Source organism: Temnothorax longispinosus, chromosome 4 (genome assembly GCF_030848805.1).
Source record: "Temnothorax longispinosus isolate EJ_2023e chromosome 4, Tlon_JGU_v1, whole genome shotgun sequence".
Lineage (NCBI taxonomy): Eukaryota > Metazoa > Arthropoda > Insecta > Hymenoptera > Formicidae > Temnothorax > Temnothorax longispinosus.
The window spans coordinates 23,936,619-23,950,664 of record NC_092361.1 but is presented as its reverse complement, the minus strand read 5'-3'; the positions used below and the strand labels follow the sequence as shown (position 1 = coordinate 23,950,664).

At 37.2% G+C, this 14,046-nt stretch overlaps 1 protein-coding gene across 3 annotated transcripts; it reads right to left on the bottom strand.

Moving 5' to 3' along the window:
• Window positions 1–1,001: 1,001 nt before the first annotated feature.
• On the bottom strand, window positions 1,002–13,880 carry LOC139812173 (uncharacterized). Of its 3 annotated transcripts, XM_071776823.1 has the most exons (10): window positions 13,759–13,880; window positions 12,847–13,065; window positions 11,912–12,122; window positions 11,293–11,428; window positions 6,852–7,380; window positions 4,430–4,657; window positions 3,104–3,256; window positions 2,131–2,460; window positions 1,701–1,979; window positions 1,002–1,353 (listed from the first exon to the last, which is right to left on the bottom strand). In XM_071776823.1, the coding sequence occupies exons 6-10, from the start codon at window positions 4,648–4,650 to the stop codon at window positions 1,161–1,163; spliced, it is 1,176 nt and encodes a 391-aa protein (XP_071632924.1). In that variant the 5' UTR covers window positions 4,651–4,657; window positions 6,852–7,380; window positions 11,293–11,428; window positions 11,912–12,122; window positions 12,847–13,065; window positions 13,759–13,880; the 3' UTR covers window positions 1,002–1,160. The 3 variants fall into 3 exon arrangements, with proteins under 3 accessions (XP_071632924.1, XP_071632923.1, XP_071632925.1); XM_071776822.1 differs by lacking the exons at window positions 6,852–7,380; window positions 11,293–11,428; window positions 11,912–12,122; window positions 12,847–13,065; window positions 13,759–13,880 and adding an exon at window positions 6,240–6,826; XM_071776824.1 differs by lacking the exons at window positions 3,104–3,256; window positions 6,852–7,380; window positions 11,293–11,428; ... (1 more) ...; window positions 12,847–13,065; window positions 13,759–13,880 and adding an exon at window positions 6,240–6,821.
• Window positions 13,881–14,046: the final 166 nt, after the last annotated feature.

Here is a 14,046-nt window from a genome sequence, read left to right as displayed (position 1 = left end):
ACTTTTCTCTCTTCAAACAGAAGTTAAGAAAACTTGTAGCTTATTAATGTATTAATTATAAAGATATTTAATGTTGAATATTAAGTATTAGAAAAAAATTAAATGCTAGTTAATTTGATTAAAGTGGGTAATGATCGGGTCAATATTGCAGATCAAAGAATATGCGCGCGATTCTGGAAAGTTTGGTGACTTATTCTCTACAATTTCTAGATAAAATTTATATTACGTCAAATCGTATCAGAACATATGTCGGTAATAGATAAGAAATAAAATTATTAATCTTAATCAAATCTAGATTTATCTTGTACAGCTTATAACTAATATAAATATACATATATATATATATTATAATTTTTCATCAAAAATTCTAGGCTATCCTAAATATTGATTATATTTTATACGCAGTTTTTATTATCTCTTCTTATTTATGTATTTTTACATGTTTGGAATGTTATGTAAAAGTTTCAGAATTAATAAACTAAAGCTTAAATTTACGATTCTATTAATTCGTTAATAGTTCGCTAATAATATTTAAAAGTTAACGAATTCTATCTACAAGTTTAATATAACTCTATACATATATAAGGACCACCGATACCTATATCGACTTTCTGTTAAGCTTTTAAGCGTGAAACGAGTGAAAAAAGAAATTAATTAATTTAACGGTTTAGTTAAATTTAAATTAACATTTATCAAATGTACGCTATTATGGAAGATTCTTATTCTTGTAAAATATATTGCAATATATTAAATACATTATAAAATATATACTTATATGATTAGAGAAACAGAAAGAGCTGCTTACTTTATTGTATTTATTCGATTTTGTTGAGAAAAACGTATTTGGAAATTAATAATTAAGTAAATTGAAAAGATTGTGTACTCGCATACGATCTGTTCGTTTCTGCCATCATAATTCAAGATGTCTGATATAGCTATCGGCAGACTTGATATAACGATTCTCTGTATTGAAGACATTACGATGTATTGTCAATCGTATATTTGGTGATATAATTTCTGAATTTAATAATCGACTCAAGTTCTTTTCTTTGTCTTTTTCTAGACATATTATAAGTATTCGACAAAATATTATATCCCTGAGAATTGCTATTGACATCCCCGGAAGAAGAATACCTCATTATTTCTTGTGCTGTACACCCTTAATAAGGAACATTATCTCGTACGTAGGCCTGCTTTCGATATTCGTGATGCTGACATTTACCCCACCAAGAACGTTTTACGCATACCTTCTGTGGTTTCAAAATAAAGCACTTTGATTGGAGTACGTCGAAAAAGATTTTTCCTATAAAATCCGCCGACGCAGTTCCGGCCATTTTTAAACACGTGCGAAATCTGGAACATATAAAAAAAGATCTCTAAAATACGATAACTATCTTGAACACATCGATAATAAATTTTGTGTCATTTGTTAACTAGCTATAGAGATACCAACTATTTGTATCGAATGTCGACCATATTGCTATATTGTTTAAGAGAAGATCTTTATAGCGCATGCATTAAAACACGTTAAATCGCATCATTACATTAAACAAACCCAATCAATATTTTCTGAAGATTAGATAATTACTCGAACACCCAATTATATACTCAAATATCGAGAACTCTTTATTTTTGATATATCGGCATTCTTTCACGAGCATTTCTTCTCGTATTATCGAATAATTTCACTAATTACTAACCGCTCGTCGCAAGCGCAATGCATCATGCTCGAAATTCTCCAATTGAAAACGCCGTAACGCGTCTCGAACGCCGGTATGTAAAAAGGACAAGCTGTATCGTGTTTGCGGCAACAGGCATCAGCCATGCCGAAGCCGCCTAAATTGGTATACTTGGTAGCACGGTCACCACGACCGCACCATTGCGTCCCTGGTATCATGAATAATTCCCTTCGACTCCGATTCCGACTCCGACTTTGCTTTCCATTACTTGCTGTCGCGTTCGTTGATTTTGCGTATTTCCTGTTACAAAGAAAGCTCACTTTTTCTCAATGCATATTTTTGTATAACCGGCATCGCCTTCGTTTACGTAGCTTAATCCGAGGGATTAAACGTTAAGTGATCGAGTCAGCTCTCGAGGGATATACTGATTGCTGATCCTAGATACTCGTACCTATGTCGATGTTGGGTCATGGCTTGGCTTCGTACTCGCATCCTCATGCGATCGCATCGGTGACGAAGCTCCGATGTCGACAACAGCCAAGAGAGGTCACGGGGAATCCTCGAAATGTCCTTACCGTCCCGTTGGAACACCTCGATCGACACCTCGTCACCGTCATCGTGATAGCGATAGACACCGCGAGAGCTTGGCAAACACTCGCTGTCGTCCCACCACGCGAGCTTCTCGTCGATGCAGTCAGTCAATGTTTCACCGGCGTATATCAATTGCAGCTTTCTGTTCGACTTACGAAGCCAGACTTGTCGCAGGGTCACATCCGTGTTTCTATCAAAAGAACAAACGTTATTATAATCTAATTTTCGGTTAAATCTTACGCGTCAAAATGATAAAGGAAAATATTAAAATTTGAAAAATAGTTCATGATGTTATACATGTATTAGTCAAGTCTATTTCTTTCGTCGCATTATTTTCTAATTCAAAAGAAATTAGAATAATTATCATTAGAATTAGCCAATCATTAAAAGTAACATTTGTAAAAAAATTCAACTATATCCTAGCGAAATAAACTTCCTATTCATTTACCGTCTTGAAATTGATAGAAACTATACGTATAATAATTTTACCGATTTATATCAACGTTATACATATAGATATATTACATATAGATCTGCATAATTCTATGATTGCTTATTTAGCATAATGTGCCATAATACAATACAAAAGAAGAAAAAAACAAAATCGAATTTTCTCAACAAATAATTCAGACGATAAGAGCAAATTCGAAAAGAGGGGACACGATCAACGGAACGGAAAGCAGGGCGTGCACTTTCTTCACGACGGTAAAAGAGCTTTCATCCTGCGTTTAAGTGCAAAGTGACGCTTCGTGGTTGTGGTATTCCGTGGTATCCTCGTGAGAGCATCAGCAGATGAGTCCCATCTAGGAGAGTAAAACAGGACGGCGACCTACCGAACTACGTTTAGATCCAGCGCAAAAGGGGCCAATCCGATCCCTACGTAGAGCAACGTAGAGGTTCCAGGACATCCGCTCGTCGCAGAACCTAATCCTTGCTTACTTAACTTGCCGCTTTTCGGCTTAAGAGCTTGCTTGGCTTTGCGGTTACTGTCAACGAATAAACATGATAAATTGTATCCCCCTTTTTTGGCTTTCAAATCTAATGGAATAACAATTATATTATTCCATTTTATCAATATTGTTTTATGTAATCAAATTGTTTCTTTTGATTTTATTAATTTTTTAACGCATAATATATTTTGCGTCTTTTTCTTTTCGTGCATCTTTTATAAAATGCAGGTGCTTTCGTTAAACATTATTTATTAATTATCGATATCTTTTATATGTACATAACAATAATACTTTCTTTCTTCTTTTTTCTCTATTTCTTGTTATTTAAAAAAAATTGCATATTTTAAAAAAGAATGTATTTTTGACACATTCCTGTTGCATACTTTTCAAACGATTATTGTTATATCCATACATAGTTAAACAAAGAAAATTATTGAAATATTGTGACGCAAAGTTAAACTTGATATATAAACTTTTTAACTTAGCATCGAGACTATTTATGTATAAATATTAGCAGATATATGTAAATATTAACACATACAATTTTTTTGAACTAATTATTAAAAATGGATTCGTCCTTTAATGTAATCCGGTAGAGAAGAAGAAATAAAATGTAGAATTTATTCATTGGTTTGAACATCGATTCTTTTCCATAGGCGTTAACGCGGCATTACAATTGTATTGAAACTTATTACGGCTGACAAGGATTCACATAGACCGTTCCATTAGACTGTATCAGCGTTCTTCGGAGCGATGGGTGGCATTTGAAAGACCTAACCGACGCTAAATGTATACATAACAGTCAAGCTTCCACGTATATTGGCAATAGTGAAAGGCGGCATTGTTTTCGTGCTTGCCAACCAGATTCCCGCACTTCCCGCCGCTTCAATCCTCCCGACTACATACGGACGGAACGATGGGTGGGATAGGAAAAAGAGATTTGCCTATATCCGAGAAAATGTTATTTCAGGAAAGAGGATAGTACAAGTTACTACACGCTAGCCTTTATTACTACGAAAACATTCGACACATATGTTTCGTGAAAGAAAGCGTGTACTAAGCAGAGCAACATCGGCGAGTTCAGACCTCGATATATGTTATACAATAGCGCTCATTATTTTGAATGTATCAAAGCTGTCTGACTCGGTCTAACTATTTCAACGTTTCAATTGTATTAAGATGTAAAAAGAGAAATGTGGCTATGCCCACCCCCAATTGACAGTGATCTCCTTGGCGCAAGCTCCGGGCCACCGGATGAGCCGTTCCACTCGTCCATCGGACAAGATCCTGATGACCGAAATACTGTGACTGGAAGACGTCCCGGTCAGTTCGGACGAAACATTCGATCGTGCAAAATATGTACCTTCTCGTGGTAAAGCTCCGACAGACGATTGCGTGAAAATCAACCCCAATGCCAGCAGCAGCAGCATCGGGTACCTATTGCAGAAAGCCATCAGGCTCTTGTAATTTGTAATATTTCTTAAACTAATATATAAGCGTAGATCTATCAGAACAACACCGAAATATTTTTTTACCAGAGTACAGGTATACAGGAACGAAATTAAATATATAAAACTTTCCGGTACGAAAAGACTTCGTTACTTATCTCTATCTCAAAATAATTATAAAGATGCTGTCTGTAATCCTGCCAATATTTCAATGTTCTTCTGATACATCTTGTATAACAAGATTTTTTTTATGGAATAATTAATCGTACTATTCAAAAAACATTTTGAACAAGTTACAATATAATTATAGCTTCTTATTGTTTTCCTTGCATAGAATTCGAAAATAATTTTGAAAATTGAATTTGTAAATGTTGAATTTTATCGAATATAGTAATATTCGATAAAAGATAGTAATCTGATTATTGCTTCTATATCTGTATAAATTTTTTACTTTTTTCGAAAGTATTGCAGTTTCTTTCAAACTCCGAAAAAGATAAACGCCGCGTGTTCAATATATGTTTCGCGAGTTCGTGTCATAATTTGAATTTGAAGATCCGATAAAAAATTTATAATTTAATCTATAGTTTTTAATTCATAAATATTAATAATTTGTAATATCACATTTCCGAGAATTATGAATTATAGCGATTATTACCCAAAAATAAAATACATATTTATACGATAATTTTAGAAATCATTCCAGCAATTATGTGTTCAAAACCTATAACATCAAGTCATAAGACAATATTTTTATGCATTTATAGCGTGCCATATAGGCCTACTACCTAATCTCGTTTAAAAGTTCTTTGGTCGGAATATACAAGGTGATCCGATAAAAACAGGATACTTGATTAATTCTACTGTGGACGCGTAAACATAAGAAAAAATTTTTAAAAAGTAACTTACATAACAGCAAAAATAAATAAGAAGTAAGAAACAAAAATGTACATTTTTCATTAAAACAAAAAATGCACGATATTAAAAAAAAACAATCCAAAAATATATAATAAAAAAATTCTTCTTTAATTACATTTGCTTTTTAAAATTATGCAAATACGTCTTCGTTATTTTTTTGCATTTTCAATTTAAGAAGAATTATTCAAACGTCCTATTTGAGTCCATATAATCGATATTATCAATATATTTTTTCTTATCATTTGTAAAATAATATTTAGAATTATTTTATCAAATGTGTAATTAATAGTGTTTAAAAAAATGAGAAATATAAATGCAACATTATTTATTGGCGCAAAATGTAGATATATTTATATTAACGCGATATAACTTCTCACGCTATTCGTGAACATACTATCACGAGAAGATCACGTCATCTATTTTATCTTTCTTTTTACACTTATCTTTATTTTTAGTATCACGAGTTCAAAGCTATAATCATCATTTTTTTATAACTAAATTTCTCAATATCTACATTTCTTAATATTTTTCTACTATTTGACTATTATTTTAGGTATAAGAAATTCGTGAAATTAAAATTAAAAATTAAAATTATTTTTAAAATAATTATCGCTTTCTTAAAAGTTACATGAAGTGGACGACAAACGTGCTCATACCTCTTTGATACACTCATCTGTACCATCCAAAATTCAAAAATGTCAAATTCTCTCGATCTTCAAGCACGAAGAGTTCAAATAATGCCATATGTGTATTTTCACATAACGCTGTCGTCGGTTTGAGGAGAAATTTTGTAGTCTTTCAAATAATCACTTAACTTTGCACTTATGTGTTTACAATCGTGTGAAAAAAAGATAACTTAATTATATCGTGCAAATCCGAAAGAATTGACGAAAAAAAAGCGGTGCACGGTCACATGACTGCCTGACTCACTTTAAGCATCACTAAGCGATCTCTTTATTAAGGTTTATTGAATTTATTCATCGAGATTACTTATCGAGATTGTTAAGATTAGCAGGATTAGTTTATTAAAAAAATATATATATATTTTTTTTTTTTTATTCGTGCAACGCTTTCGGCGCTTCAACTGCACTCGGCGCCACGCGACGTGACAATCGAGTGAGTGTCAGTCCACGAAAGCCAACCACCAACCGGCCGTACTAACAACTGGCGCGCTACGCTCGCGACTCTCCCTTAAATACCGCCGAGTACAGTTCGGGTGGTTCGGTTGTCCAGCAGTTCACCTATACCACCACGGTTCTGTCACTTACGGTCTCTCTTCTCTCTCGTCTCTTCGCTGCTCTCTCCCTCGTCCCCCGTCCTGCTCTACTACGGGTGCACTTCCAATAGTCTACCCTACTCCGAGTTTCCCTTCTGCAGCCTCTCCGCCGTTCGGACACCAACCAAACTCCACCCCGTGCCCCTTCTTCTTGTCCTACTCCTTCGCATCACCGGCATCTACCGCCAACGAGCCGCGCGCCTGCCAAATCCAATCCCACCTACTCATCCCGCGGGATCTAATCTCCGCGCGGTCTTGCTCTTTCTTTCCGTCTTACTCGCCAATTTCTCTCTTTTCCCTTCGGCGCACGGCATAGCCCAGAGCCCAGGCTGCAGGCTGCAAGCTGCAGACCCATCGTCGATTTCTTTCAGCCTTCCAACGACTGTGGTAAATGCCGGTGCTTTGGTCCCGCTGATGCATCCATCACCGCGCGTCACTGCACCTTGTGGTCATCGATATTCGACATTTCGATGTAACCGTGTAACTGCAACCGTGTGCGCAGCGAATTGCGAAAAAGCGCCCTGTAACATAATATGCTGATATCGGTCACGACCTTCCGCACACTTATCGCGAAGCACGCGTGTAATCGGAATATACAGGGTGACTTTAAAATAGGTCGCTAAATTTTCCAGCCGTACGCTTTGACCCCTTTGGACCCTTTAAATTTTCCCTTTATCACAAGTGCAATGTCAAGAGTTCTTTATTTACGAGCGATTTTAAAAATATTAAAAATTTTTACCAACCAACTTCCGACAAGAATAGCAAATGACGAAGCTACCGATCTAATCGTAAGTTTAAATAAACTTTTATAAAAATTTAATCACGAACGTATATTTAATGGCGGCGAAGAAGCTAATGTCCGATCTAATTTCTGCCAAGGAAAACTCGATATCAGGTTGATTAGATTCTTGATAAAATTATATACAATTTGAAATTCTACACTGATATAAAATAGACAGCGACCGATGTGAGATATACATATAATGTATAGTGACGAGTTCTATTTAACAAGTTACTTTTTACCTACCTACGTTCTTCACTCTTTCATTATTATCCTATATAAAACGAGCCGCGCGGTGTTACGCGTTAGCACGACGAATCGTTCGACAATAATAAATTATGCAAAACCGTGTGATAATCGCAGTTGTTGTCATGACTGCGGTGAAATCATCGGTGAAACATCGTCTCATCATAATTGGCATGTGGCCAAAGGTCATTTTTCGCGTAAAACGTGCGATAAACTTTCGTTCCTGCGTGTCGCGCGTATTATTTTTTTGCGTAAAAACCTTAGTACGTATGTACATCTACGTGGAATCTTGTTTTACCTTTTGTTATAGATAACTTCTTAGAATATACATTGTTTCACAATTAAGTGTAGTTATGTAGATGAGAATTGACTACCAATTTTTAAATGTTGCAAAATGTTGCTGACAATGTATAATGCTCAATAATTATTATGAAATACTTTTATGTAAAAATATATAAAATAATGTAATTAATCAAATAATAATAATATTCCGGATGTGCAAGAGATAGTTATATGTATGCTACTTAAAAGTTAAAAGTGAAGAATACGACGTAATAATTGCAAAGTAAAGAAAAATAATTTTCAGTAGCGTTTAAAACGGAGCATCTTTGGAAAGGGGTGGTGCAACGTAATACCGACAAGTGTAAGATGTCCTGGCCGAGAAGATTCGTACTTTTGTGAATCCGTTCAACGATTTTACGCGCGTGAAATCGCGACGGTCAAAGTCATTTGGCGGAACGGATAAGTGGTGGAGAAAAGGTGGCGGTGGCGGCGGTTTCTATCCATTGTAGCCCTTGTAGTTATGACTCTGGCACCGTTGGAGGACGAGAAGGTGCGGGCGGTCTATAGACTCTATAGCGGCGTGAGAAAGAGTACACTAGGCGCCATGTACATACTTCCGCGTCCAAAGTTAGACATTCTTGGATCAAATGCATCACATCCAGATCGTTCGTTACAATTTAAAGCTGTGTCGCTGTGTCTAAAAATTTAAAACAATTACATTTGATATAAAAAGTTCAACGTAGCGTTAAAAGATTATATATTAAATCAGTTAAACGTAGAATAAAAATAAATTGTAGATATTTTAATCACCAATTAATAATGCACGATCTACGATCTAAATACGAGTGTTCGATCCGAGAGTGTCTAGTCTGAGGTGTAAGAGTATACATGTTGCCTAGTGTACAACTCGAAAGGAGGTATAACAGAAGAAAAGGACTACGGCGAGGCAAAAGGCGAGAAGGCGAAGCGAAGGGCGAGATGAGGGTCCGTGAGTGAGGAGGTAATTCCTGCCGTCCGCGATTGTTCGGCTTTCGAGGGTTCGCGAACGAGTCACCGCCTTTATATGCATGATCCTGAGAGTGGTAAAGCAAGCTGGACCAAACTTATTCCTGTTGTCCTAGTCTCAAACGCCGAAAGCCCTCCCTCGACCTTCTGTCGGACAGCATCGAAAGCGTTTGAACGCTTCCTTGCTAATCACCGTTACGAATCTGCCAGTGAGCTAGGTAATACCAATCCGCGATTGAAAGGAAATGCAATCGGTCTGGAGCATCCAATATATATCACTTTTATATCATCGTTTTGACGACGTACGACAGACGACGGGTTTAGCCAAATATTTTATTGAGAAACTTTTAAACTTTAGATATCTCCTCCTAAATTCGAGATATATTGATATACCTAATCTTGACTGCGACAATTTCGATAATTGTACGTAAAACACGTATGATATGACACACGCGATACGCTTTACTTCAATTTTAATAAAAAACTAAATATGAGTCATTTCGACTTTTCAAATTGCAATGATTAAATTTGTTAACTAATTATATTTAAAATTCCTAAACTTTTCAGTGATGGCTATAAGTTAATTTAATAATGCACATTGACGGGAGCTTGAATCGACCTACGCTGTACCTCGTAGAGGAATCTCGTCGGCGAGTAGTAGAGTTGACCCCCTTTTCGGGCTGCTTTCGTCGCGACACTTAAGGCAGCATTCAGGCAGCCGTCATTTTTCGCGACAATTACCGTGCAATAATTACATAATTCTCGCCACACTCGGCACTTGGCGCTAGGAGGGATCGTCGAAGGTAGTTAAAACCACAAGTGGTCGAGGCGTTAGAGAAAGAGAGGGGAGGGAGAAGAGGGACGTGGGTTCCTGGTTTGCGTTGAACGATGTGCTGTAAGCGATAGACGCGGTTAACCCTACGGAAGCCGCGATTTAATTGCTTTAAAATGGCGGACAATGATTTATTTAATTATTGCTTAAAAGCAGAAACAAAATTTTATTTTTATTTTATTTTCCAGAGGCGAGTATGACGATTAAGAAGAATTTCGTGACCGCGAAACAAAACGCAGCGAGAACTCGAAAGTCTGCAGAATCTATCAAGACGGCAAACGAGGGATGTAAGAATAGGCGTGAAGATTTTCGAAGAAACGCCGAGACACACCGAATGAATGAAGGAAAGAAGAGAGAAAATTCGACCGTCTTGCTCCAGCAATTTATCCGCACATCTCTCTCCCTTCCGTCCTTTCATTTTAGTTCGCGATGAGACAATGGGACAACAGTTGCAAGACGCGATAGCGCCGGATTAATTCTCGATCGATTTCGAAGCTACTCCATCCACTCGTATTGTCCACAATCGACCCTGAGAGTCGTCAGCTTCACTACGTAGATGTGTACGTTGTACGCGTGAGTTAGTATAAACTAGCAAGTGTGCGCGTTGGTATGCAAGCGCGCGCGCGCGAGCGAAGAAACCGGGACCACCGCCACCACCGGAGACTGAAGATCGAATTATTATTATTATCATAACCATCTGCATGCCCGTCACTTCCGAAAGCTTTAAAAGTTGGTTCGTTCGCCAGATCAAAGGAAGACCAATGTCGCATTCTCTCTCGAGAATAGAAAAAGCGTCTCCAATGGTGAGTCCCTTAGGCGAGTAAATTTTCAAACAAACAGTACGGTACGTGTATGTCGCTAGATTACTCTTGGGAGTAACATAATCGTAATGCGATTTCAATCGTGCTTATAACGCGGCTCTCGTGCAGACCTTTAATGTGTATTGATATAACAGAAGACACATTTAGCGAAATATATGATTAATTCTTTCCGTTTCTCTCTCTTGCAATTAATTTCCTTTCGCACCTATCAAGATATACATGTATATATGTTAAAATGTATTAGGTGATAAGATGGTTAAAGCATTTTTTCACAAAATGAAATTCGACGATAATATTAAATTATAAATAAATATTTAAATAAATTATAAACAAATATTTATATAAAATACACATAATATTGTATTTTATCAAATATAACATTTCTGATATTGAAACGTTAATGAAAGTTTAAATGTTGAGATATAAAATCTTCGTAAAGTTCGTAGCTAAGGATAAGAAAACTCACGATAATGTTAGGACACCCTGTGTGTAGACCTTGTTCACGATTGGAGCCCATTTTCCATAGAACATCGATGACCCTCATTAGGCAATCATCTTTTAATTAAGCCAGGGAAAGAATGCCGGCCAGGTTTCCTCTATCACTCTAGAAACAATTATCATATTTCACGGATAAATAGATTAATGTGTTACAAAAGAATTTATATTTTATGTTTAGAACCATCTATCGCTCTCATGTAATAAATAACAAAAATATATTTGTATTATTTAAGAGATTACTATAATCTTCTATAATCATTCAAGTTCTTTACTTTAGATATAAAATATACATAGCATCTAATTGCGTTTTCCACCCTCCGGAGCAACTTAATCTTTATTTAATTTCAATATTATCTGAAATATCGTAAATGTTTCCTTTATCTTTTACTTTATATATGAAATTTGAATAACAAAGTGCCGTGACGTTCAACAAGAGTATCGCAGCTGAAATTGATTTTAATTTATGTTCTGAGCAACTTGGATAAAATCCGAACGTGAAAATCATTGGATCATTGGATCGCGATATAGGAGAGATAGCGACGTCATCGATGGTCCCTTGGTAGCGGGAAGACATAATTGATACGTACAAATCACCCCCTGCTGCTGACGCGAGGAGGACGAAGCCAGGGATGAGTATGGGTGTACCGAGAAGGGACGATCGACGAACGGTTGTTTGACGGCACCTCTCCCCCTCTCTCCCTCTCCTACACCGACGCACTACGTGAAGCTGGTATCGCATTCACGGTCCACTGCCTCAGGATTCGGGTCCTCCACCCCGCTTCTCCGCGCCGGCTCTTCCTTGTAAAAAGAGAGAATACAGAGGATACACCACCCCTCGTCGGCGATCCGTAACCCCCAATCCCCCGATCGTCAGAATCGAAGCTATCACACAACGAAACGTACTTAGCGAACCGCTACATAAATAACGCATCTGCCGTCGCACTTTGCTGCTATATACATGCTTTAAGCGGCTATGCATTTTTCGCTCCATCGGAAATAGCTACTGTTCACACAAATGCATTGTAAAATCTGCTAAATTCTCCATCTCGTAGCGCTGTTGTAGCGGAAACGTTGTAGAAACAATTGGAATAATTATATTAACTGAAGCTTAGAGAAGATTGCTATATAGAGTAAATTAGAATAAGAAAAACTCTCGATAAGAAACGGCGCGAGAAAACGTCCTGACCAAGATAAACAGTTATCTGATTATCGAACCAATTTCCAAATGTTAAAACAGATAAATTAAAAATTTCAAAATTCATAAACTACGTGTTATACGTGTTATTATTTGGTACATTGTCTTTAAACAAGATGTGAGCGTCGTATATATCTTTCATACATCAACTAGAGATAGTTTAACGTACGATACACAAACGTCATGCAAAGGTGGAAGTTGGAATATGGAAGAATAAACGTAAACTAAAAGATTCTCATTCTAACGGTATATATTGGCTTTTTGCCAAGCTATGATGCCGGACCATTAACGAGCGGGCTTGCTTATCAGTTGCTGAGTTCGCGTTACCAGTGCCGGCGATGACCAGCCGTCCGATGAAACTGTTTCTGTCCTCGTATCACCTAGAGCGACCGCTACGTCTCATAACTCGCCGCATACCGGTTGTAAATGACGAAAACGATCGGCGTAATCGCCAACGCTGGCGTCTATCCTCGATATTGATCACCCATTGATCGTGAGTCCGCCGCGCCGTTCGCCGTTCACCGTCCGCTGCGTGCTCGCACCCTCCTGCAAAAGTTATTCACTGGCATGAGGAATTATTATATCCCTCAAACTGTCGATTAACATACAATCGAGAACTCTTTCTCTCTCTCTTTCTCTTTCATTATACTTCCGAATTGACTTAAAAATCTATAATTTTACACAGAAATTTAAATTTTCCATCAATTTATTTACTTGATCTTCGAACTTACGTCACAATCAAAGTATAAATTTAAAAATATATTAACAAATAATTTATTCTTTCTTAAATTCGAGAAGTTGTGTGATTATTTTTAGATATCCAAAATTGTAAAACTTTTACAGTAAAAGTCCCAAGCAGTATAAAATTAATGTGGATTAGAACTTTAATTATAAGAGGAATTTACTGTAAAAAATAAATTTTCGCGTGATAAACATTTCCCTGAATTTTTCAAGGAAAGGGGCAAAAGAGAGAAAGGGAGAAGGGGAGGGGGAGGGAGAGAGGGAGAGAGAGAGAGAGAGAGAGAGAGAGAGAGAGAGAGAGAGAGAGAGAGAGAGAGAGAGAGAGAGAGAGAGAGAGAGAGAGAGAGAGAGAGAGAGAGAGAGAGAGAGAGAGAGAGAGAGAGAGAGAGAGAGGGGGGGGGGTATCCATTGTTTCTATTACTGATTACAGAAAAAAGTATTAATTCCTGAAATATTTGGAAATAACAAAGTATCGATGGTATATTTATCGATACATACTTATACTTATACGTGTGGAAGCTATCCGAGTCGGAAAAATCCTAGAGATGGACGAGACGGCGATCAACGGCGACAATAAAGCGTAAGTAAAGCGAAAGGGGTGGCCGGTGAGCAGCAGCGGTCGTAAGTCCGAAGTCGTAGAAAAAAAAGAGGTTCGGTCGGTTCGGTGGTGTTCGAATATGGCGGAAAAAATGTGCGAGTGGCGCCGTTGGCGCGCCGTGCGCCGTGCGCCGTCGGCAAACAAGGAAAAGTGCTGCCATCACGGAAGCGGTCGGCGCTCGGCCCCGC